General features: G+C 40.6%; 1 protein-coding gene across 1 annotated transcript in view; it reads right to left on the minus strand.

Moving 5' to 3' along the window:
• The window catches only part of myo15aa (myosin XVAa), a 53,851-nt gene that overhangs the window by 9,519 nt on the left and 19,900 nt on the right, over positions 1–24,432 (minus strand). The window contains exons 12-46 of the mRNA XM_040006110.1: positions 20,934–20,992; positions 20,529–20,652; positions 19,310–19,405; positions 18,751–18,882; positions 18,536–18,661; positions 18,340–18,417; positions 18,091–18,245; positions 17,955–18,000; positions 17,747–17,871; positions 16,506–16,623; positions 16,122–16,297; positions 15,676–15,760; positions 15,383–15,436; positions 15,144–15,225; positions 14,699–14,829; positions 14,410–14,505; positions 13,402–13,637; positions 13,068–13,258; positions 12,550–12,622; positions 12,230–12,421; positions 12,024–12,136; positions 10,188–10,279; positions 8,927–9,062; positions 5,705–5,769; positions 4,362–4,499; positions 4,191–4,251; positions 3,140–3,287; positions 2,946–3,039; positions 2,692–2,812; positions 2,471–2,586; positions 2,292–2,351; positions 1,952–2,027; positions 1,721–1,836; positions 1,504–1,622; positions 1,149–1,290 (exon numbers count right to left, since the gene is read on the minus strand). Coding sequence (XP_039862044.1) covers positions 1,149–1,290; positions 1,504–1,622; positions 1,721–1,836; positions 1,952–2,027; positions 2,292–2,351; positions 2,471–2,586; positions 2,692–2,812; positions 2,946–3,039; positions 3,140–3,287; positions 4,191–4,251; positions 4,362–4,499; positions 5,705–5,769; positions 8,927–9,062; positions 10,188–10,279; positions 12,024–12,136; positions 12,230–12,421; positions 12,550–12,622; positions 13,068–13,258; positions 13,402–13,637; positions 14,410–14,505; positions 14,699–14,829; positions 15,144–15,225; positions 15,383–15,436; positions 15,676–15,760; positions 16,122–16,297; positions 16,506–16,623; positions 17,747–17,871; positions 17,955–18,000; positions 18,091–18,245; positions 18,340–18,417; positions 18,536–18,661; positions 18,751–18,882; positions 19,310–19,405; positions 20,529–20,652; positions 20,934–20,992 — 3,972 coding nt within the window. The remainder of the gene's footprint in view (positions 1–1,148; positions 1,291–1,503; positions 1,623–1,720; positions 1,837–1,951; positions 2,028–2,291; positions 2,352–2,470; positions 2,587–2,691; positions 2,813–2,945; positions 3,040–3,139; positions 3,288–4,190; positions 4,252–4,361; positions 4,500–5,704; positions 5,770–8,926; positions 9,063–10,187; positions 10,280–12,023; positions 12,137–12,229; positions 12,422–12,549; positions 12,623–13,067; positions 13,259–13,401; positions 13,638–14,409; positions 14,506–14,698; positions 14,830–15,143; positions 15,226–15,382; positions 15,437–15,675; positions 15,761–16,121; positions 16,298–16,505; positions 16,624–17,746; positions 17,872–17,954; positions 18,001–18,090; positions 18,246–18,339; positions 18,418–18,535; positions 18,662–18,750; positions 18,883–19,309; positions 19,406–20,528; positions 20,653–20,933; positions 20,993–24,432) is intronic.

The following is a 24,432-nucleotide window of genomic DNA, read 5'->3' on the forward strand; positions in this document are numbered from 1 at the left end:
AAAGCACTTCTGGATGGATGCAAACTGCATTTCGTTGCCCTGTACCTGTGCATGTGCAATGACAATAAAGTTGAATTCTATTCTATTCTATTCTATTCTATCTCTCCCGACCTCCTCCTCCGTACATACTGATGATGATTTGAACCGATCATTTGAAATGTGGATTCATCAGTGCATAACACCTGTTGTCACTGACTTTTAGTCCACTTCTTGGGTTATTTGGCACACTTCAGTCTTTTCTCCCCGTTTCCGTTCCTTAAGAATGGCTTCCACTGAGACCATTTCTGATGAGGTCACGTGTCAGGACACACTGCACACCATGCCGGTATACACCCAGGTTTCAGCTAGCAGCTCTTTGGGAAGGACCTGTTTGGTGTAAAATTGCTAATTGCTATTTCATGTCTGTTGTCTTTGGAATTTTTTGAAGATTCAGCTCCAGAAATGGGGATTTTTTTTTTTACAGGCTGCTAGAAACAAAGTGCCTGTTTGGTTTTTTTTGTTGTTGTTTTTTTTGCTAAGTTGTGTGTCACATGTAGACAAAATATGGACTTATCCTTTGACTCAGGCGCCTTTTTTGGTGCTTGAATGATTCAGAGGTCAGTGTTAAGTGGCTTAACAAACAAAACAAAAAATTCCTCTGAAAATGGTCAGATACAAGGAGTGAAAATGAGGGAAAAAGAAGAAAATGTCCAAAGAAAAACTCTAAAAGTATTGCTCAAAACCATTTAAAAAAAAATACAAGAAAGTCTGGCTTCTTGGAAGCAAAATATTTAAAAAAATTATTTTTGCACATAATTTTAAGACACTGAAAACTGAGCCAGTTTCACACGTGGATAAAGAGCACTACACACCCTGTGAACGCGCTTAGATGTCAATGTTATGGCATCAGTATAAATTTGGATTACACCTGAATTTTCATCTTTTTAAAGTAAAAAAATAAATAAATAGAAAGTTAATAAAAAAAACACTCAAATCAAAGAGGACATGGAGTAAAGCCCATGCATACATATATTAAAAAAATATTATATGAGTTTTTTTACACAGTAATGTTATCTAATTTAATTGTGCCAATCAGTGTGCATTACAAAAACTCATCCATTCATAATTCACACTTCGTCACACGCAGACACTGACAACATTCCTCTGACCTTCTTAAGCTCTGTGAGGAAGTAGTCGGTCATATGCTTGACGTGCGGGGCTTTGGCGGAGAACAAGATCAGCTTCTCATTAGTCAGGTTGAACTCAAGCATGTTCTTAGATGGAATAGACACAAACAGGATGTCTGAATAGCTGCAAAGGAAGTGATACGCCAAACCAGGAAGTCAACTTAAAGTCATAGTTCAAAGCAATCAGGCATTTGACATGTATACACAGAAAGTTAAATAAGATCTATGGCCAGATCTTCTTTTTAGCATCTGATTTGTGTTTTTAAAACAAGAAAATGCATTTAAAACAATCTAACTTACAGGGTTTTTTAACAGGAATATGTTGTATGAGACTCACCTGTAAGGCCTCAGCACTCTGAAGTAGTCTGAAGCAGAAGAGCTGCTCTTCACCATCTTCAGCAGCTTGATACCTTTATGAGACACGGACAACACCTGCACACCTGTCCCGACACTGCCCTGGAAAACACACACAACCATATACACACACCACAATATAAACACATGAAACTATTTATTAATTCAGTTTATCTATGCCAAGCAAAACAACAGCTCACAGAGGCTGGAAAGAGGCGAGAGAAGTAGATCTCCCATTCGTCTCTAGCCACGGTGACCACCTTCTTCTTCACGTTCTCATTGTATGTTCCTGAAACCTGATCCACCTTGTTGTCCGCTGTCACAGAAACAGAGGATCAGTAAAAGTTTGAACTCCTGAGAACCAACAGAGAGCGTCACATAGATGCAAGTAAGTCATAAACCTTAAAGCATGCATGCTAGTTTCATCATACCCAACAGGTCTTTCATCTTCTGTCTCTCCTCCTGCGTGATACGTATGCAAGCCTCAGAAAAGGTGTCATGTACAATCTGGGAAGACACAGCCAGGAATAGGAATGTGCTAATGGGAAACACTTGGAGTGAAAAATAACTACATCACAGACACTATTTTAGCATTTTAATATTAATGAATCATGACCATCTGAACTACTGCCATAATTACTGTTAACTAGACCAGCTGGAAGACACCCTGAGGTCTCTATGATAATTTACACAAGTTTACACAAAGAATTGCATAAAAGCAAAATAAATAAAGATGATGAATATTGACAGTTATTGGATTTATAAACCAACCTGTCTGAAGATCAGATCCAGGATCAGTGGATTGTTCAAGTTCTCTTTAGGATAAAAAACCTGTAAATGGAGGACAGACATAAATAAACTGTATTTTTATGTAAATGATTATATTGACGTTGGGGTTTACAGCTCCATTTTTTGTACTTAGCTAAAAAAAAACTGAGGTAAAAACAAACCTCTTTCCTCATGTAGAGTTTCCACGGGACGTTGGAATAAGTGTAATATTCATCACTGGTTCTGCTGTGGAGCTGAGTCTGAATGATCTCCTCCTCAACTGGCAACTCTCTGGAGACTGGAAGCAAGAACATTCATTTATTTATTTATATCATGAACAATACACACCTGTATCAGTCTAATCTGGAGCTTATTCACAGGTATTTCTACAGTGTAAATTTACCTGGAGGAGGGGCGGGGCTTATGTTGGAGCTAGATGGCCCTTGGGGGCGAGGCTTGGCTTTCTGGCTAGTCTTGTGTCCCCTGTCTTCTTTAGATTGGGCGGACGAAGTCTTTCTGTGAGTCTGAGATATGGAAAATGGTTAGATATTGTTTTGCCGTGTGTGTGTGTGTGTGTGTGTGTGTGTGCGTGTGTGTGTGTGTGTGTGTGTGTGTGCGTGTGTGTGTGTGTGTGTGGTAGGTGTGGAGTTAGGATACCGGTTGTGGTGGGTTTGCCATTTGATCTTTAAGGATCTCCATCGCTTCATCATGAGGGTCTGGCTTCTTTCCAAACAACTTTCCATCACTTCTCCTACACACACCACAGTAGTCAGAACAGATTAAATACCACAGAGTATGACAATCGTCAATATCTCACATCATCGTGTGTGTGTGTGTGTGTGTGTGTTAACCTTTGCGTGGGAGATCCAGAGGAAGATGTTGTGCCTTCAGGCTGGTGCTGTTTGATAATGTCTTTGATATCATGGCTGGGGTCCAAGTGCTCAGTGTTACTCACAGTGGAGCGGACCACATCCTCGGGAGGGGGGCCACGTAATGGACCTGGAATAAAAAGTTTGATTACACACGAACCCGGTTTGTTCAGGGTTCATCCCTTACCCCTGTAGCCACAGTGTTAGGATGCCTGGGTCATTGACCCAGGGTTTTGAGTTTATATATTATTTATCATTTCTAGTCTTTGGTTTCTTTGTTAGAGTCATGTCTTATGGTTTGACTCTGTGTAATCCTTAGTTGCTGTCTCCCCTGTCCGCTATATCCCCGTGTCCAGTCAGTGTCTGTGTCTGCCCTGGTCCCACGTCTCTGTTCCCTCTGTTGTAGTGCCTGCATGTGAGTCTGTGTCTTTTGTTCAGTCTGTGTTATGTGTTTCCTGTTTTACTTTGAAGGTCTCTGTCTTATCTCAGTGTGTTCAGTTTACGCTTCCTTGTCTCGTCAGTTCTGATTTCCCCCAGCTGTGCTCTCCTTCTGTGTCTCATTCCCCTCGTTACTTCCCAGTGTATTTAAACCCTGTGTTTCTCTGAGTCAGTGTTGCGTTGTCCCTCATGCTGTGTGGATTTCCCTGTGTCTCACTGTGAGGGTTGTTTATGAGTTTCCAGTTTAGTTTAGGTTGCTTTTTTATGACTTTCCCCTGCCAGCAAATAAAGCTGAGTTTTTTTGTGTTTAAACCTCATGCCTGAGTGCCTGCATTTTGGGTCCAACTCCTGCCTGCCACACAGCGACTCATGACACACAGGGGGAAATCCTTAAAGTGATAATCATATACTTATTTAAGGGCAGTTACTCAATTCTGCATTTTCAATTATTGCAGTGGGCTTTCCAACCACAAATCACTATGCTGCAATGCATCAATATTTTTATTTCCACTCCTTTTTGATTCAGAGACTAAGGCATCCTGATCCCTGACTGAAATCACTGACGTTTAAACCGCACAGCAAGTGTACCACATACTCGTTTTCCGTTGAACAGCGGCAGTGCTCGGCTTGTGCGGAGACGCCTCACTCTCTTTGGTCTGCAGGAAAAACAACAATAAGTGATACGGCTTCAAGATTATATTTCAGATTTGCATGCATAAAGTGTATTGAACGTTACATCAACACAGCAGCGTGTGTGTTTACTCACAGGACTGGCTGTGCGTGAGCGCTGTTGTGAGTGCGCGTGATAGTATGAGGGTGGTGACTGTGGGGCTGGAGCAGCTGGGGGGAAAGAAGACAACATTTGCTGCTGGATTGCTATGGCCTGCATCGTCATCTGCTGGGCCTGCAACACAAACAATCCAACATATATTCAATATTTAGTAAACAACAGTTTATACCTATGTTTAAAACATATTCATCTTTTATGGTTTAACTTAATGTTTAGGTTAACTGTGTCAATTTGTAACTTGATATCATTTGTTTAGGCAAGACATTTGATGTCAGGAGTCAGTAAAGTAATGTGGTACATTTGTAAAGTTGTCAATTTTCACTCAATAAATGAATTAACTGCTTAGATTATCCAAGTATTTTGGTAGTACAGCCTTTAGCGTCATGTGTACTGTGACATACAAATGTGAAAGTGGTACTGATTATGGTATCTTTCACTTAAACATTAGTTTTAGGGCTCAGAGTGCAGCATTATCTTTTTAGCATTTGACTGCATAAAGACAGTTTTATCATACTTCATTTGCTCGTACAGCCATGTGAAAAAGACTCTGTGCAGTCGAATGTTTCCATAGAAATTGAGAGGGTAAGTAGCAGCAAATCAAATGTAATGGATTAGCTGATCATCAGCAAGTGTGAGCACATCTATAAAATCAGATGTTTTGGCGCTTTGCTGCTCTGGTGCATTCACGAGTTAAGGTCAGACAGTGCAATACTCAGAAGAACTGCAAAACACCCATGAGCTACATGTAAGCCTCTGCAGCCATCAGTTAGCATGTTAAATATGAATATTAGGTAAGTTGGAAAGTTGGAAATATACTGAACAAGTCTAAAAAACCAACAAACAAAAAACTAGATTGTTGTGTCATATTTTTGGTGCAGAAAAAAAAATACAATGTGATGTCTGTCTACATGAGGCAGCTAAAACTTGGCCTAAACCGGGTCATTCAACAGGACATTGATCCCCAGCATAGCAGCACATCTACAACAGAATGGCTGAAAAAGAAAAGAATCAATGTGTTGCAATGGTCCAGTGAAACCTGACTGAAAAGCTGTGATGTGACCTTAAGAGAAAGCATAAACAAACCCCAGTGAACTGAAACTACGCTTTAAAGAAGAGCGGGCCAAAATTCCTCCACAACTATGTGACAAACCGGTCACACAGAAAATGATTACTTCAAGTTATTGCTGCTAGATGTGTTCCTACAAACTACTGAATCATTAGGTGTAAGTGTTGCACAGTCTCTCTTTTACACAGAACTGTATCGCCCAGTACGAACAGTGGTTTTAATATCAGAGTTGTTCAGAGAAATGATGTCAGACCAGAATGATGGCTTGTTGGTTGATGATGGCTTGTTGCTGCTGAGTCAGTACCACTTGCTCCGATCCTGGAGAAGCACAAACATATAACTGTTATGTTGTTGCTGCACTAAGAGCACAAGAAACAGAATTATCTGTTTAAAACAAACCACACGAATGAACTTTGCAACCCCACATAAAAAACAAACACAAAAAAACTTGAAACTGGCTTTAATTAAAGAAAAAAGAACAAAAGGAGTCCATCATGCCCAAACACTTCAGGCCAAACATGCTGGAAAACCTAACGCACATCCTTTTATTCTACCTGGCACACCTGTCATCACAGGCAAGCCTGGAACCACAGGCGTGGCTGGGAGTGAGGGCGCCGCAGGCAGACCCGGGACAACAGACACATTGGAAGCGACATCGGTATCAACAGCAGGGGTAGCTGCGGGGGCAGCAGCCGGGGTGCGAGTGGGTGATTGCGTGGGTGCTACACGACTAGAAGGAGTGGTGGCAGAAAACGATTGCTGACGGTGGTAGGGGTGTTGGGGTCGGTTGTATTGGTGGTATTGTTGTTGTTGCTGCTGTTGTTGATGTTGCTCGTGATGATGGTGGTGGGAGGGGATTGGCATAGCAGGGATTGGGGGCATCATTCCTCCTGCTACTGGAAGCACTGGCACAGCTTGAGGAGTAGCAGGCAGGGAAAAGGAAGATAGACAGGTCCTAAGTGGCAGTTAGTCCACACATTGTTAGTGACTGGGAAATATTTCACATTTTACGACAAACAAGGTATGATCAAGTTCAGATTCAGAAATAAAATATGTCAGAGTGGTCGTTATTAGCCACACTGATGCCGTGGTTCATAGAACATCAATATTAATGTGTTTATTACCCAACTTTGACCCAGACAAATCCTGCTGAGTGTGTAATGGAAAACCTGTTTCAGCTTTTCTAATCTCTGTGTTCTACTGGTATGTGACTGTAACATCTTGTACAAAGAGTACAAAGTGTGTGCGTGTGTGAAGATGGGAAGCAACAGGTTCAAATCTAACTGTAAACTCTGTTCAAGGCCATGAGGCACTTTCCGTGTCTTTGTTATCAGGCAGGTGCTGACATGACTACGACAAGAAAAGTCCTTAAAGCTGAGCAAACAACGTCTGTATTCATACAATTTGTATGAAGAAGCTGTTATGTTTTTCTGCTCTGTATCAGTGCTGGTGTGAAGATGTTTGTGCTGTATTTATCGCTTTGAAAAACAGTGTTAATTATGTTGAAAAATAATTTTAATTATAGTTTTCATCAACAACCTTGTTTTTTCGAATGAGAACAATAACTTAATAAAAACTTATGCAGGACGACAAAAGCTATGATAAAATGTATTGATGCATTCAACAAATAAAAAACAAGATGAAAACATTCCGGAGAGACGAGATCCAATCAGAACTAATTAAGTTGTACAGAAAAGCGAGTTTGGAAGTGATCCAAGCAGAACTAATCTTGTGCTGTGAGGTTGGACACGCACGTCTGAGCCGCCCCAGGGAAACTACAACCAGCTCCCATGCTCCCTGATTCTCATGAAAACACGACAAAATGTCAACGCTTGGGAGGAAGAGAAGAGTAGACACATGTACACATTTTACATTTGATGGCAAGGAAAATAAGACACTTTGTAAATCGTGTTGAGCAAATCTCATCAGTGAAAACACAACCAACTTCCCCAATTTGCTGGGCAGCTTTTGACTTCATCATCTTCATCATGAGGTATTTAGTTGACTAAAACTAAATGACATCATAGTCAAGTCTGTGACTACAAATGAACACTGTTGCAAAGGGTCTTTCTACAAATCTCAGAAATTAGTTTCATGCCAATGCTCGGTTTATTTTTCAGCTTTACGCTGGAGCCATTGTAAAATTAACATTTTCACTATTGAGTAAAGTAGTAGTAACTGTTAGAGCACATCAGTGGAATGATATTACTGGCCAATATCAGCTATTTGTCACACTTATAACATAACGGCTGACAAATGAGAATGTAACAAAAAAGTAAAGACAGGTGAAACATGCTTCAATCGTGTCCTGGGAGTTGACGTTGTTTAGGTCGTCCAGCAGAGGGCAACACACATGTTTGAAACACCACAAGCATAACAACCAGTTTATCCAATCAGACTCAGGAAATATGCAAGCAAGTAAATAAGCAAGCGCTAGGGAAATCTTTTTTTGTTTCATGTGTCTGAAAGGGGAAAAAAAGCATTGGTGATATATCAGGATATCAGATTTTTAAATCACCAAATATTGTTATCAGTGTTGGTCTTAAACGTCCAATATTTCTCTACAGTATATGCTGTTTGATACTGTATGGTTTCCTCTTTTTAGATTTGCGTTTTGAACACATGTCAGGTCAAAATCTCAATTTGTCCAATACCCTGCTTTAGAAGTAAAGCAAACATGCTTGCTGATGATAAACATCAAACCAGTATAACATCAGCATTGTCACTATGTGAGTTTTGCTCAGTGCTGTAAGCCTGGCATCAGCACATTAGAGGGGGAAAAAGAGGAAACTGTGAAGGTAAAATAATAAATAAAAAGTCTGGAATTTTACAGTCGAGCACACAAGAGCCAGTAAAAATAGTACCAGGTACTTAACATTACTAGATGTGTGGAACGTGATCAATTTGTAATGACTGGTGTTCAAGAGAAATAACAGTCACCTGTTATAGTGAATGGCTTTTAATGTATTATCTATGAGGACAGTCAATACAGCCAACAGCTCAAAGTTAAACTTTTAAAGTTCAGGTCTGTTCATTGCCTTTAAGATACCAATAAAGAAATACTCTGTCTGCCTGTTACTATGGGAATGAAAGTAGGTTGATAATAAAGCATCACCAAAACATTTTAAATGCGTTATTATTAATTTATTGAGGAGGAGCTTACAAAGGAGAAACAAAGGGAAACTCTATTAGCCTGAGACAAAAGCCAATGATTTAGGAGCGCTTAGGTTAAGCTGAATTATTAATGTCAGTGCAGAGAGAGTGAGCTGTGAGGACAAAAGAAATGTCTGAAAATGAAAAGTCCAGCAAAATATTCACAGACAAAAAGGGAGAAAGGTGCCACTAATTCTGGAAACAGCAATATCCGCTTAGACACAAAATATAGGCAGCAAAAAAATAGAAGTCCAGAGACAAACATATGGCCAATCAGCACTGACACACATAACAACAAACACACACAGCACTCAGTGTTTACCTCCAGGTTGTATTCCTGGTGGATAAGGCCGGCTGGAAGCTGGACGACTCTCTCCCTCTTCCCTTCCTTCTCCTGTGATGCCTATACCTCCTCCTCCCTTCATCCTTTCTGACAAACTTCCACTCTTCTCCATGTCCTGGTGAGCAAAGAGCAGCAGGAGACTCAGCAGAAGGAAAGGGATGCTTATAGTTGAGAAACTGGAGTTTAAGGGGCATGAAGTGGAAAAAGAAAAGGTGTCAGAAGCAGGGAGGGAAGGAGAGGGACTAAGACAACAAGCAAGAGGGAGTGAACTGGATTGGTTGATTTAGACCCTCTCTGAGCCAGAGCTGCAGGAACAGTATACTCTCCAGGAAGTACCGTACACGCAGGAGGAGAGGCTCCAGCATAAAGACACTAAATGGACTACAACAAAATTCACCACTACATGACAGACCTCATTCTCCTGAGCTGACTGAAATTCTCAGCTACTTTGTTTCCAGTGTCAGATGATTTTAAAGCCAAAACTGCTCAAGAAAATCTAAACAGGTCTATCAAGACTTCTGCCAAACACAGATATTATGTTTTTATTTTAACTATTGCCATTGATATATACTACTCAAAGCCCTAAAACATTCCTGATGCAACCTTTCCTGTGCAACCCGAGTGATGAGGACGCTGAACTCGTTTTGTTTCCACTAATAAACAAAAGATGAAGCTATGAGCGGAATCTTTTCCCCACACGGTGACTCGTTTATGCTGACTGCTGCTGCGGTCATATACGGTAGGTCACTCGGTAACCTAATCAGCCGTCCCGTGTGCTCCATTCATACCCAAACACAAGCCGAGGATCACATGCTCAATTCCTCCATCAGCACTCTTCTGTTCACACTCAGAGGACAGATCAATGACACAGAGCTACAACTATCCACCTGTATTATTACTTTTCTTTTAGGTCGGCAATTAACTGATTGGTCTTATAATATAATTAATATAACTGAACAAAGAAGTAATAAGCTTTGAGTTGCAGTGGCAGGAAAGCACTTGCAGCTCTACATAGACACATTTATAGTGAAAAGTCTTTGTCAAAATGAAAGCAGTGGTAATGCAGTAATATGGTCATCTGTCGAGTATTTCACCTGGTAGATGACTTAAAAGATTATACCAAGCAATCATTTATTACTATTTTGCCTGTTAGTTTCATAGCACTACAGCAATTTTAAAAACAAAGAGGAAATAGTTGGTTGACATGTGTAGTTTATGAGAAATCAGGACGAGCACTCACCGTGCTGCTGTCCGACAGCACAGGGTCAAACAGGCTGTCCAGGTAGCGGTCCATCCCTCTCTGAGGCTGACCCTCGCTCAATGTTTCTGACTCTGAACACAGACAAACAGCAATAATGCTTTAAACATTGTATTTTCAGTGTTTTTAGTGCACAGAAACTGTCATGTTTGATATTTTTTTTCTTTTAATCAAGCATGTTTTATCAGGTGATCAGGTTTACTTTAACTGTAGAGAAAAGGTTGTTAGTCACTGATCAAAATGTCTTATTCTCAAAAATGTAACCTAAGTCAGTTCATTGTTTTTTCACGGTTTTGATTGTCACATTTGTTGCAGAAACCTTGATTAATTGATCCAGTTTTTTATCTACGTCTCTCTCTCTCTTCGGACAACACACAGGAAACTGTTTCAAGATCACAAGACTTTCAAACTTTCCCAACTCTTCCATTTTTGTTGCCAAAGTGCAGCTCTGTGACAGGCAGGACATGGACCCACATCCAGGGCTCGTGAAACAGCGTGTAAACTCAAACAGCAGCTGTAGTGCTGAATGCTTTCAAATGATACAAAGATACAAAACAAAAGCACAGCTGAAGCAAAGGGCCCAAAACTAGGAAACGTAGGGGAAACACTGAACAAAGGAAACACACAACCTGGATGATGCGACAAGGAACAGATGGAGACTCACACAATACAAACACACCAGATAATGTGGGAAACGAAGACAATAACCTAATGAAAACACAAACACAAGACACAGAAAAACAAGTGCTTGCAAAATGAACCAGGAAGTAACTAATTAGAGTTAGAAACATACAACACAGTGGTGAGGACTAGGTGAGCATACATCATAACCAAAACTCTAATAAACAAAACTACTTAAATACAGAAACTTGTACAAACAATTATTCAACTGCATTAATGTAAGAGACATTCCAGTCATGTGATTAAAATTATTCAAATTAAAGCTTTAATACAACTTAATAAGCTTAATGGCTGCACTAAGGATTAATCTTCTCCAAAAAAGGTTATCATCAACAAATACATTACTTTGTTGGGCACCTTTTAACTCTTAAAATCTACAATAAGACATTCCAGTAATTTCCTAATAAGAAGCCAAAAGCATCCAGCTCAGTCATGAATCCACTGCTTTCTTTAAGTCCCATCAAAGAACATCAGAGGGATTGGCTGTCATGATGGTCAAATAGTGCCTGCTCTTCCTACACCACACACGTAGCCCATCCAGAGGTCAATACAGGTCCACTTTAGTCTCATCAGTCCATAAACAGACTCACAGCACCCTGCAGGCCTATCCATGTGTTTTCTTGCATATCAAAAATGCAGTGGCAAATATGCAAGGATCAAGCTTGCTTCATTAGTGTTCCTCTTATAGTCTGTCTACTCAAACTAGCACAAGTTTTAAATTTGCATATAATCCTGCTAACTGTATCTCTTGGAACCCAGAGTGAGTTGGAAACCTGAAACCTCTGATTTCACGACTCAAAAAAGCTATTTTCTGAGTGCCATCCTTGGTACTCAGCTTTAAACATCTGGACAGGTGGGATTCATCTATAACACAGCTGAAGCATTTGTTAAACACAAAGAGCATAAAAGTTTTGGGTTCAGCAGTTTGGGAGTGATACACGCTAGTAAGTAGTTAAAAACAACAGCCGATGGGGGCTTCAATTCACAGAAAGATTAGTTTGTACATTTGGTCAGATCATTTGAAAATCTTTAATTTGTAAGTCCTTAAAAACTCAGTTATGCAGTTAAGAGTTAACTGTGTGTGTGTGTGTGTGTGTGTGTGTGTGTGTGTGTGTGTGTGTGTGTGTGTGTGTGTACCGTGGCTGTAGTAACCATCTGAATCAGGCAGGCTGTAGGCTGGTCTGCTGCTGCTGAGAGGAAGGGAGGAAGGAAGCTCCTCATCTGAGTCAAAGCCACTGCCAAACAAAGCACTGAGAGATGAGAGGAGAGAGGAGTAATGTGCCACGTGGTGTAGCTTTAGTCACGTGAGTAATGAACTGCATGTGTGCATCTTGCATACTAACAGGCTGGCATTAGCTCTGACTTTAGCTGGGTTGTCAGTGCTGATGATGAAGTAACTCTTCTGCTTTGGGAAGTCCATAGGAAGCTCCATATCTGCAATCAGGTCCATGACATAGTCATGACCAGCTAACTCCACCCACTGACCCTGCTCCTTCATCAGAATTGAACTCCCCCTCCACCAGTCAGACACTCCCCTGCAAGATGCATGATTCAGATGTTCACAATATCTATACACACGTGTTAAAACTACTCTCTAAACATTATCATGGCATGTTCAGATGTTTACATTAAATGTTATGGAGCTAAAAATACAAAACCAAACCTGTGACGCAGAATGTTTCCTGCTAAATCCTCTCCATTGGTCCAGGAATGGACAGGACACAGGAAGGACCCTCCTGCAGGGAGAGATAAATGAATAAAAATGCAACAAATAGTTCCTTTGCTGCTTTAAATTACACTCATTAACTAACAAACTGTGTTAATTGCGCAATACAAAGCACATGAGCCCCACAGTCACATCACCTGATCCTGAATGACAATGAATAATCAATGATCTGGGGATGTAATTGATCCTACACAATAAAAGCAATGCCAGGTCGTCCCTCTTTCTTTTCTCTGAGGTGTGTGCCAGTTTAGACCCCGGGTGTGAAAGACTTCCTAAATATTTGAACAGCTCCTGGTTTTTTTCTGTGCACCTCAAAAGAAAGATACTGATTGTAAAGGAAAATGTTGTGAATTTTTTATTTACTTTGCTTGAATCGTTTGGAGTTCTTGGAAAAGAGCAAAGAAGCAGACCGATGAAAAGTTGAACAACGCAACATTAAGCAGGTGAGATATTACCATCAAGACAGTGCACGTGCAACACCATGTTAGCCTTCTTCCTATTGGCGGTCCACTCAAGCAGCGACAGCGGATACGTCCGCGCAGTCTCGGGGGCGGAGCCTGATCCCAGCTGCATCTTCTGATTCGCTTGGATGAATCTGTGCTGCAGCAGCACCTGCCAGCCAGCAGGAGCGTGGTCCGACACGAACCTGGAGCAGAGGTGAAATGAGGTTCAACAGTGGAGTAGAAGTCTCTTACTTACAGCATATAGCTTCTTAACATGTGTTTTTTTTTTTACCTCTCAAACTATTTGCTAAATAATTAGTTGTGAGGTCATTTTATGATTTCTCACTTGAGCAGATATTTGTCCATCTTGGCCGATGGGGCGAAGCAGCAGACACATGCCAGCAGCAGCAGCCAGCCTCTCTCTGCATTCTCAGAGTTTATGTTCCTCCACACCTGGTTGACAACCTGAGCCAGGATCTCATCTCGTAACCCTGGCGACGACAAGCCTCTCTGGACGATGTAATTCCCAAACATGTTTTCCTGCGCCCCATTCAGATGAGGGTCCCCCATAAACCGTAATACCTGAAGAAAACAGAATCCAGGTGAAAGCTGTAACAACTAACTCTGTTGGTTTTACAGATTTATGGCAGTCTGGTGACGTATTTGTGTGTGTTTTTGTAGGTTTGTCCTACAAACACGAGAAAATAGAAGAGATTTTTTTATTCTGCTGTTAAATCTTTTACAATGTAAAAAACATGTTCCAAATTTCTTATTTGCTTCCCAGTTAGTAGCAGAACCTCATAATTAGAGGGTGGTTTGCTTCTGTGTAACAAGAGTAACATAATGACATGATGCAAGTGTGTCTCTGTGGAACTGTTATCATTTTAAATTACTGCAGTGCTGAAGAATATTCAGGGTAAATGGGCAACTAAAACTGATGTTTTATGATGCTTTTATTACAACCTGTTATGGCATAGTTGTGACGTCGTAGGGCATTGCATTAAAAAAGTGTATGACACTTGATATGATTTCTTGAAGTTTGTTTTCAAGGTTAAATTTGACCTTCGGCACTAACAATGAAGATTAAGGTCAAATACTTAGCTAACTTACGTACTCATTTCTCCAAGACCTGCTATACTGTTGAGAGGTTTGAAGACGGTTCATAAAAACTGGGTAATAGGAAGGTTTTTACTGATTTTCACATTTGACCTTGACCTTGGGGCGATTTCCACCCAACTGAAATCAGCTCGAGCTCTTCGATGTTTCAAAACTGTGCACGACAGACAGACAAACAACCAAAAAGAACAGTTTACATAGTCTCTGCCTTTTAAGGGGAGAACAAAGATCACTCTACCATGTTGAAAAGCTCCAGAGCCTCCCCTCTCAGGTCGTCCTCCACACGGGTCAGAGATGACTCCAGAGGAGCCATCAACATCCCAAACTTTGGCTCCTACAGCAACAAAAGATTTGCTGTGTTTAATAAACAGCTTTTCAAACAAATCTACCTAAAACCTTTCAAAATTATGTTATAACCGATAAATCTAAACACAAACTTCAACAGCTGTCCTCAAATCTGAGTAACCACGCACATACACAGTATGTTACACAGCATATGACGACATGCTGATGCACGTGCATCTCACCCTGAAGTAAATCTGAACATAGCGGAAGAAAGGGTAGTTGTTGATGTCCAGAGGCAACGTGAGTTCAGCATCATCCTGGATATGAGGAGCCTGAAGCAGAGCCAAGCAGTCTGAGTGCAACTCCCTCCGGACTGAAGGGAGTAACAGACAAGGTTAAACGAGGAGTCAGCCAGGAGTAATGCAAGAGCACCAAAAACTTGCATGTATAAAATCCTAAAACTTTTTTACATTCCTTGACAATTTTTCAGTGTCTGGTTTATTTATTAGATGATGGGCCTCCTGCTCCACCCTGTCAGAACTGTTCGTATCATTTCTTAATTTGATACTGTCAGTGCTGATGAGATAAGACACATTCAAACAGCTGACTGGAGCACTCACACACACATGAATAATCTATGTGCATGTGATGCACACTGACGGGAAAGATGGACGGACGTCTACACACCTCCTGCTGTCTGCAGCAAAGCGCCCAGCTCTGCAGGGATCACCAAGTGGGTCACATTAACCACCTCCCTTTTGGTCAGCTCCTGAAAGAAACACCACTTTTAATCTATCTGCAAACTAACAATGAGGTTAGAAGAGATCTAACATAGGCTGCTGGTTTGAACTCATGCCAGTGTGCAAAAACAAAAACACGGATGCTTTTCTCATTGAAGTCTTGTCTTAGCTAGTCCTTCATCTTACCATCTCTCTCCTCCTCCTCTCCTCTTCTGCTTTCCTCCTGGCTTCAAACTTCATCTTCAATGAGATCCCAAAAACACACGGTCAGTGTTTTAATGTAAATCCAGAGCAGAAAGACTCAAAAGCACAAAGCAGGATTAAGGGTGGGTCATATTTGAAATTATTTTCTTAGAAATGAAGAAAATATGAAGATGTTTGAAAGGACACTGCATCAAATACACGTGTTACTTTAAAAAAAAAAATCACAGGCAGAAGGTATAAACATCAGTCCAACAAACCACAGTATCTCAGTGTACCTTAATGTACTGCTTCCGGTTGACATACATGTGGACCAGAGAGCGGAAACGGACCAGACTCTCCCTCATTTTCACATAGCGTTTCCTAGAAGATGAAGAGAATCTCAGTACAATGAATCCTAACGCACTGATTGTTGATCTCGTTTCCTAACATTTGCCACATTCACAGAGGTAAACTTCACAAGCATGCTACAAGCTCAAGCACAACAGTTCACTGAAAGCTTTATTTCTTAATTATAGTGATTTTAATGTAATGTTACCCTAAAGACACAATTTACATTTTCTTTACCTCACTGCCCTTTTAACCTAAACTATGTGGTTGAGCACATACTGGAATTCAGAATCATTACATTGAAAGAATGCAGGACTCCAATCAGAATCTGAATTTGCGTTTTGTTTTGTAATAAAATCTACTGAAAATGTAAGATCTCTGTGGGACACCTCACCTAACGAGGAAGCCTAGGCAGTGTGCCTGAAACCTGCTGATTTTGTTGCGGAATTCAACGTAGCGTTTCCTGACGAAGAACATGCGAGTGTAACGCTGCAGGGTGAGGGCGGCAAGATGACGAGAGCGCTCTCGCTTACACTCCAGCAGCTGGTAGATGTCCTCCTTTAGGAACAACTGTCATTCATACACACACATATAAGTGCAATTATTCAAATACATGTGTGAGTTCATGCAAAAAAAAAAGATAGAACATTGATCCAACAAACCATAGTATCTCAAATTTCAAGCTACAAAGCAGGAAAACAATCTCTACTCAGCCATTAGACCAGCAGTTGGTGCTGGGTCTGTCTTTAACTGTGAGGCTTAATGTGAACAAGCTCACCTTTGTGACTCCAACATGGTAGGCTCCTGGTCGGAGAGGACACAGTTTACCGAGCAACAACACACAGTTCTCTCCATTTGCCACAGGAAGTGTCTGTATCCCCGCCAGGGACTTGTACCTGACAGAGACACACATTCAAATTAGGGGTGCTCAGTCGATAATAGTGATTTTTAAAAAAGAAGTACTGATATAAATCGATACTGACTGTGTCGCAATTCAGACACGTAATATGGACAGAGGTATTGGGTCACGATCAGCTGTTAAACTGTTGTTTAACAGTTGCATTGTTTAGGAGCTAAAGTAGCTCAGACCATGCAAAGTTACAGAGCAGGGTCGCCAACTTACACCAAAGCTCTTGGAGTACTGGCAGCTTCACTTCATGGCTCTCCATAGCTGAAGGCCATGCTTTAAGCATTAGATCACCAGACACAATGCCAAGTGCTAGGCGGAGTAAATCATGCCACCACTGAACTCTGAAGCAGTGGAAAATTGTTCTGTGGCATAACAAATCACATTCCTCTATCAGGCAGTCTGATGGATGAGTCTGGGTTTGAACACCAAACTGCATTGTGCCAACTGTAAAATTTGGTGGAGGAAGGAAAACGCATTAACAGACACATTATGAATGGCTGTGGATTTATAATGGGATGTAATAAAGGCTCCTGTAGGTATAATGTGTACGTGTCCTCATAGTCAATGTAATGTATATTGTGTGAAATGTGTAATTATTCTTTTTGTGTGCTTTTATGGTTGTGGTTATGGTTACAGAATCTTCCATAGTTCATTTTTTTTGCCAAATAAGACAACACCATAAACAAAGTTACACATGAATTAAAATTTTAAACTTTGGTGGCATGGCTTTGTACTGGGAGGGCAGCAGCAAGACCCCACCAAAGAGCAGCGCAATGACAGCAGCTATGACACTGATTAAGTCAGACAAAGCATGAGAAGAAGAAAATTAGTTAAAGTTGGGTTGCAAAGTGACTTGCAGAGGCACGTGCAACTGTGGACCTGTTGAAGTAGCTTAAATAAGGCATGACATATGATATTTGCAAATCAGAAGAGCATCAGCTATGAGTTGCCACTTCGCGGTCTGCTCAGTTATTGCTGGGATTTTCTGTTATAGAAGGTTCTCCTCTGCCTCAGCTGTGAGATCAATTATCTTCATTTTTTTGGGAACACAAAGTCCTGAACAGCTTCACAAACTCAACAAATACGCTGAGGATCAGAGTTCATGTTACCTGAACAGGAAGACATAGAATGGCATTCTGATTGGATATCCCTCTTTGCGGATCCTAATGGTCTCCATGACACCAGAGTGCCGCAGCTGGCTGTTCACCAGTTCGTCCTCAAACACACCTGGTTGCTAAAGACAGGTGTCCAAAAGCTCAGAAACACTGATGTATGTGCAGGTAAATAACTTTAAATACATGACGCTTCAAGATCTACCTTCATGTTATTTGGCTTAATGCAGCGAACGAAATAAGGATTGCACCTGAAATGGAACAACAAAAACATGATAATTTTTTTTTAATGAAAACAATAAAAACCAATTATGATCTGAGAGAGAACATGTGTACTTCACCTCTCCATCTTCTCCACCAGCTCCAGCAGGGACTGTTGAAACTTGCTGCTGACGGTGGGAGCTTGGTATTTTCTGGTGACTGTGCTGCTCTTCCTTATGTGACCTCTCTGCTGACCAGTGGCCTCTGCATGAACCAGGAAGAGGTTCGATACCATCTGGAAACACACAAATGCACAGATTAATACAGACTTTACAAAAACATTGCTTAGCGATTGTGTCGATTAGATTAAGTTTTAAGACCAAGCCGACCTTGTTCTTGCTCTGAATGAACAGGTCCAGGACATCCTGACGCACCTGATCGTAGTTCTTATCCAGGAATTTGTAAACCTGCATCAGTGACAGATGATCGCTCTGTTTGTCATTACAGTTCACCACATTTTCAATACTTCAATGAATTATAATACAATGAAACTAGCCAAGAGAATCTCAGTGAGGAGCTTAGTACCTGGTAAGTGACCCGCCCGGCAAAATGCTTAATTGTGAACTCTGGGACCGGCATCTTTGGCTTCATGTACAGTGGATTACTGCCATGGTGATAGTGACACTTTTGAAGAAAAGTGTTGTCTGTTGCCTGTCAACAAATTACCACACCAAAAGTCCCAGTTTTATAATCCATATAAGGAATCTGAAAGTCTGTCAGTACTTTCTCCTCATCCTCACCTGCGGGAAACCGCTCTGGTCATCCAGAATCCTCAGTATCCCATGAGGCTTAGTGGCAATGAGGTCGATGCAGGGCTGGTTGTCGTTGAATGTGATGTCCTGCCATGGGATCTGCTCCCTGCTGTACTCCTCCTGCAAGAGGATCACATAAAAGATCATAAAATATTAGTTGCATTATTACCTAAGCCAGATGTTGGCAACCTGCAGCTCACGAGGTACAGGTTAGGGTTACCTATTAATACATATACTATATGCAATACATTCATTTATCCTCCCCCAGTTACATCTGTCATCCACCCATCTATCCCTCATCCCCCAAGTGCTGCTCTTTTACTCCTGCTGTTTGGTAGGAGGAGGTAAAATGGCTGTTTTGATGTTGAAAGTTGCCAACGCCTGAAATAAGCAAAGGATTCACATGTTTATATGCCACTAATCTACACTTAATGAGATCCATTTGCGTGCACATGATGCCTCAAATATGTGCATTTTTTGTCCTCAATTGTTAGAGGACAAGTGCGTGAGTGTGTGCTTTTCATCGGCAAGTGTGACGTGGACTCACCTGTTCCTCTCTGAATACGATCCTGTTAAAGAAGAGTTGCAGGTACTCGTTTGCATAATTAATGCAAAGCTGCTCGAAGCTGTTGAGGACCAGATCCTGTTGTCCCACACACACACACACACACACACACACACACACACACACACACACACACACACACATATATATGGTAATTCTTATGGTAATTCTGTCTCATCATCATGCCTACAAAGTGATTATCTGGACGTCCCTCTGAGTATCTTTAACGTGCAACATTGTTAAGCCCTCCTTCCTTCCTTCCCTGCTGATAATAATCTGAATCTTTTCTCTTATAGTTATAAGTTATGTCAATAAAAGCTTTGACTGCATTACTGGGAATGCGACGGATTATTTCAAATGCTTTAGCTTTAGCTGTCAGTCTTACATCTGACTTTAGAGTACTTCGGTATACAGAGGAGTTCATAGTCAACATAGTAACTGCAAGGCGTCCAGGCCCCGTGGCTGGAAAACAAGCCGAATCATCACCCCTGCACCACATGTTTAACAGCTGGTATCAGGTGTTTGTGTTGATAAGCTGCTTGTGCACCGCAAATTTGCACACCTAAACTGTCCTAAGAGAAGAGGCTTCCTTCTGTGAGCCTTTCCAAACAGGCCACACTTGTTCAGTCTTTTTTATAACTATACTGTCATGAACATTAACATTCAACATCCTAACTGAGGCCTGTAGAGTTGAGATGGAGCTCTTGGGTTTTTGCAGTTTTTCTGAATATTGCACGTTATGACCTCAGGGTGAATTTGCTGGGTCGTTCACTCCTGTGTCGATTGGCAGCAGTTTTTAATACTTTCCACTTGTGACTAATCATTCTCATGATGTAGTGTGAGTGAAAGGTTGCTGCTTCAATTCCAGCCAAAGCCACAAATCCCCTTTGGGGTGGTGTCATGAAGGGTATCTGGTGCAAAACTCTAATGAATCAAAGACGTAGAGCTGCCGGCTGCGACGACCCCATGTGGCAAAGGAGCAGCTGAAAGTAGCATTCCTATAATTCCTATAGAAGAAGTAAAGCTGCCTCTGCATTTTGGCTTAATAATTATTAAATAAATAATGACAAGGTGCAATATATCATGCACTGTTATTCATCTGTGATTAAGTTTAAAATAATTTTAGAACCTACTAAGGATTCATTGCATTCTAGTTTTTTCTGAGGGGTTTAAGGTCAAACATACAACAAGGCTCCGTTACCTCAAATCCGTAAATGTCCAGGATGGAGATGGAGAGGGTGTGTTGGTGAGGGTACACCTGACCATTGATCCTTTCTGTTAACCAGCGGAAGAGCAGCGAATATAGGATCTTGGCAACAGCATCTCTGGATGTGTGTGAGTGGTGGGCAGCGAGTGACACAATGATATAAGAAATTAAAAAGGAGAAAGAAAACATATGCATTGTTATTAGCAAGAATTTTATTAGGTAAAACTTTAAGACAAAAGGGATTTTAAGATTGCATATGTGTTAGTAATTTAGTGCACATGTATTAGTGTGCATGCATGCATAATGATAAAGATGCAAACATGTTATTTAAATAAATTAACGGTAATAAATGTAATGATTTTTTATGCACGGCATGTTCTGTGTGTAACTGTCTCTCACCTGGCATCAATAGCACTTTCTACACTCAGAGGGGTGTAGATCTTGTCCCTCATTGTTTCCTGTGAAAAAACATTAAGTCAGCACGTTTTACGCAGACGTCTACCTGATAATATAGAGTCTCAAGCCTCCTTTCATCTTGGTTTGAAGTTGAAAGGCTTTAAATTCAAATTAAAAATGGAATTGCACCCAAATTTCTTGCTAATGTGCCCCTCATTGGTGCCTGTTCAGTAACTGTGGTGAGGCTCTCATCTTGGGCTGACAGATCAGGTGGTCTTATCCTCCACCTGCTTCCTGCTTCTTCCAGCCTGTTTTTCCTTTTTTTTTTCCTGCACTGTAATATATATTTTGTAGAAGCAGAACTTTTTCTTCTGCAATTGAAGAATCACAACAGGACGCCATAAGTTCTGGGCTGAAGAGTTAGGCTTTTCATCCTTTGTTTTTACTGAACTGCTTCCTATTTAACTTCTTTTCCTATATTTGTATCCACTCCTTTGCATCCTTTCAGCTCTTCCCTTCTTCCCTTTCTTCTACTCTCTTATTCATTGATTCGGGTGTCTTAAACTTGAGATCTGATCAGATAAAGAATGCTTTGAGACTTGAGACCCTCTCTTGCCTAAACACACTTAATTATCACACACACACACACACACACACACACGTGTGCGCTCACACAAAGACACTAATGTGTACACATGATTCCTCCAGTGAGAGGAAATGAGTGGGTACGACTCACCCCTCTCCTGTTACTCAGGCACCTTTGTAATTAGGAATTCAATTATACAAAAGGTCCTTGGTTAGTGTATAGGAGCATGTGTATGTGGAAGATATAAGGTGGGTGATAATTAGATGTTTCTCTCTTTTAATTCTCCCATCACCCTCATTCCTCATCAGAGGCAGCACCAGAGGGGTCAGGACGAGTTGAATCAGCCCTCAACCGGACAGAGAAACTACTGGACACTTACACATAAAAGAAAATGGATCCAAAAAAGGAATACTAAGAGGAGAAATACTTTGCTTAACAAAAAAATATGTTTTTTTTCTACTTTGTTCATGGATATGATGGAAATTAAGCAAACAAGGAAATACACAAATAGGTGGATGACCAACTGGAACACTTGTATGGACAGTGGGATATTTTAATTGTTCCTTTCCTGGATTTGGTATGGATTCACTTCATTTCCTAGCTGGATGATAATGACCACATCAATAGCTCATGTACTGGTAATTAAGGATAACAGAACAGCAAATGCGATGGAGGATCCTCTCTTTTTTTGGCTATCGTAAGTCACGTGCAAGTCCTTTAACTGCGCTGTTAACACTGACAGTTCCTTCAAAAGTTCCATCAAACTTTCTGGAGCTGTGAAATCTCTTATGCTGCTTTAAAATAATAAAGGAGATAAGTTCAAGTAAAGCCAGGCTTCTGCAAAGGTTTTTATGCTCTCTGGTTTTAATACTTACTGGTATTGTGACACTTCTCCACACCCAGTTTGGGTTAGTTTGGAATTAATAACAAAAATAGTTTGTTTTTTAATCACACTTGACCATGTGGGCAACAATAAGGAGAAATGGAACCAAATTTATTTATTTGTACTGCAAACAATCTAGGTTTTAAAATTGTCACCACCTAACTGTTTACTGTTTTTAAAGAAGTTCCTTCAGAGCATAAAAAAAAATGACCAATTTACCATCCTGTCCCAGTTTGAATTCAATGGACCTCAAGAAAGTTCACATGAAAACAAAACAGCATTTCTTCTTTATGCAGGAGAATGTGTAAGGTATAGAAATGAAGACACAGAGGATTCCCAGCTGGTTAGATGCAAAAACCAGAAGCATAAAAAGCTGAAATCACAACAAAAGCATGACTGACAGATTCACGCCCTGGAGCTATAAGCTGAATCTGGCTGTTCATCTCTGCGGCACACTAAAAATAAAAGAAGTAAAAAGATGTTTTCCCTTTTAAAATAGCATAGCTCAGTCTAAATACTATATATGAATTTTTTCTGTGTCCTCTGATGTATCGAGGATGTGTGGATGTGTGCAGCTGTTTACATTCATGCTTTCCCCCTTGTATATTTCTGCGAGTCTCCAGAGCTGTGGGCTGCCTCCTGCTCTGAACATAGACAGTATAAAATATGGACGCAGCTTCTGGGTTGGAAAAATTAAACCAGTGTGAAAGTGCCCTCAAATTGCATTCTAACTGCAGGCCACCAGATGGCTGCAAAAAAGACATTCAGACCTATAGAGGCCTATGAGAAAGAGGACTTTCTGACTTGACCACTCTATACAATTTCCTGCTGAGTTGATGGTTTCAGTCACTCGTTTTAGGAGTCTCCATTTAATGATTAGTTATTAATAATCTCTGGCTCTCTTCCACAGTCTGTCTTTTGTCCTGTCTCCACCGCTCAGGCCCAAACGGTCACAGCAGATGGCTGCTCCTCCCTGAGGCTCTTTCTGCTGGAAGTTTCTTCCTGTAAAAAGGGAGTTTTCCCTTCCCACTGTTCCCAAGTGTTTGCTAACAGAGGGTTATTGTTGTTCTCTGTTTCCTCTGTGTTATTTTAGGGTCTTTAGCTTACAATATAAAGTGTCTTGGGGCAACTGTTGTGATTTGATCCATATATAAAATAAAACTGAATAGAACTGAATTCATTTAGACTGACCCGTCCTTGTTTCTTGGTTTGTTTGTTTTTTTTATATATTGTCTGTGCATCATACTTTTTTGCCCCTTTTACCTTCACTAGCTGAGGCAGATGGCTGCCCTTCCTGATCTTGGTCCTGGTGAGAGACGTTTCCTCCTCAATGATGTCAAGAGCTTAATCAAATGACACCATTGTGCTGTTTGTGCATAATGTTGCAAAGTCTTGTTTTCACCATATGAAAGTGATACAGATCATTAAAAGTGACCTATCAAAGGCACATCTGCATTTATTTGAATACCACTAATACACCAACAAAGGTAAAAGCTAAACTTGCAAAACTCAGTTTTAGACTTTTTTTTCATGCTGTACATTCACTTGAGGATGTCTGCCATTTTGCTGGTAGTTTATCAGCTGGGTCAAAAAAGTTACTGGGTTGAATGTTTGGCTCTTAATAAAGGAATCAAAACTTTTTTTTAAAAAAGGGAACAATTTTAATCAGACTCCTCCAATAAATCTTTGATAAACTGAGTCACTCTCCTGCACTACACAGAGCTATGAGCTGTCCTAGATTTAAACTAAATCAGCAGTGAAGTCTTTCGATAAATAATCATGCACCTCCTTCACAAATGCTGAAGGCTCTCCTAGTTTACAGGCTGCTATATGCACATGTTTGATTTGTTTTTCAATTCTTTCACTTCTAAATTCATTGTTCTGTTTAAGGCCTTAAAACGCAAACATAAACAAAGTATCTTCCAATGTTTTGCACTCCAATATATTTAAATTCCCTTTGAAAAACATGACATGGTTCATTGGAATTGATACCATATACTCCACAAAACCCCCTGCTTTATAGAAATAGTCAG

Source organism: Simochromis diagramma, unplaced genomic scaffold, assembly GCF_900408965.1.
Source record: "Simochromis diagramma unplaced genomic scaffold, fSimDia1.1 OVJJ01000510.1, whole genome shotgun sequence".
Lineage (NCBI taxonomy): Eukaryota > Metazoa > Chordata > Actinopteri > Cichliformes > Cichlidae > Simochromis > Simochromis diagramma.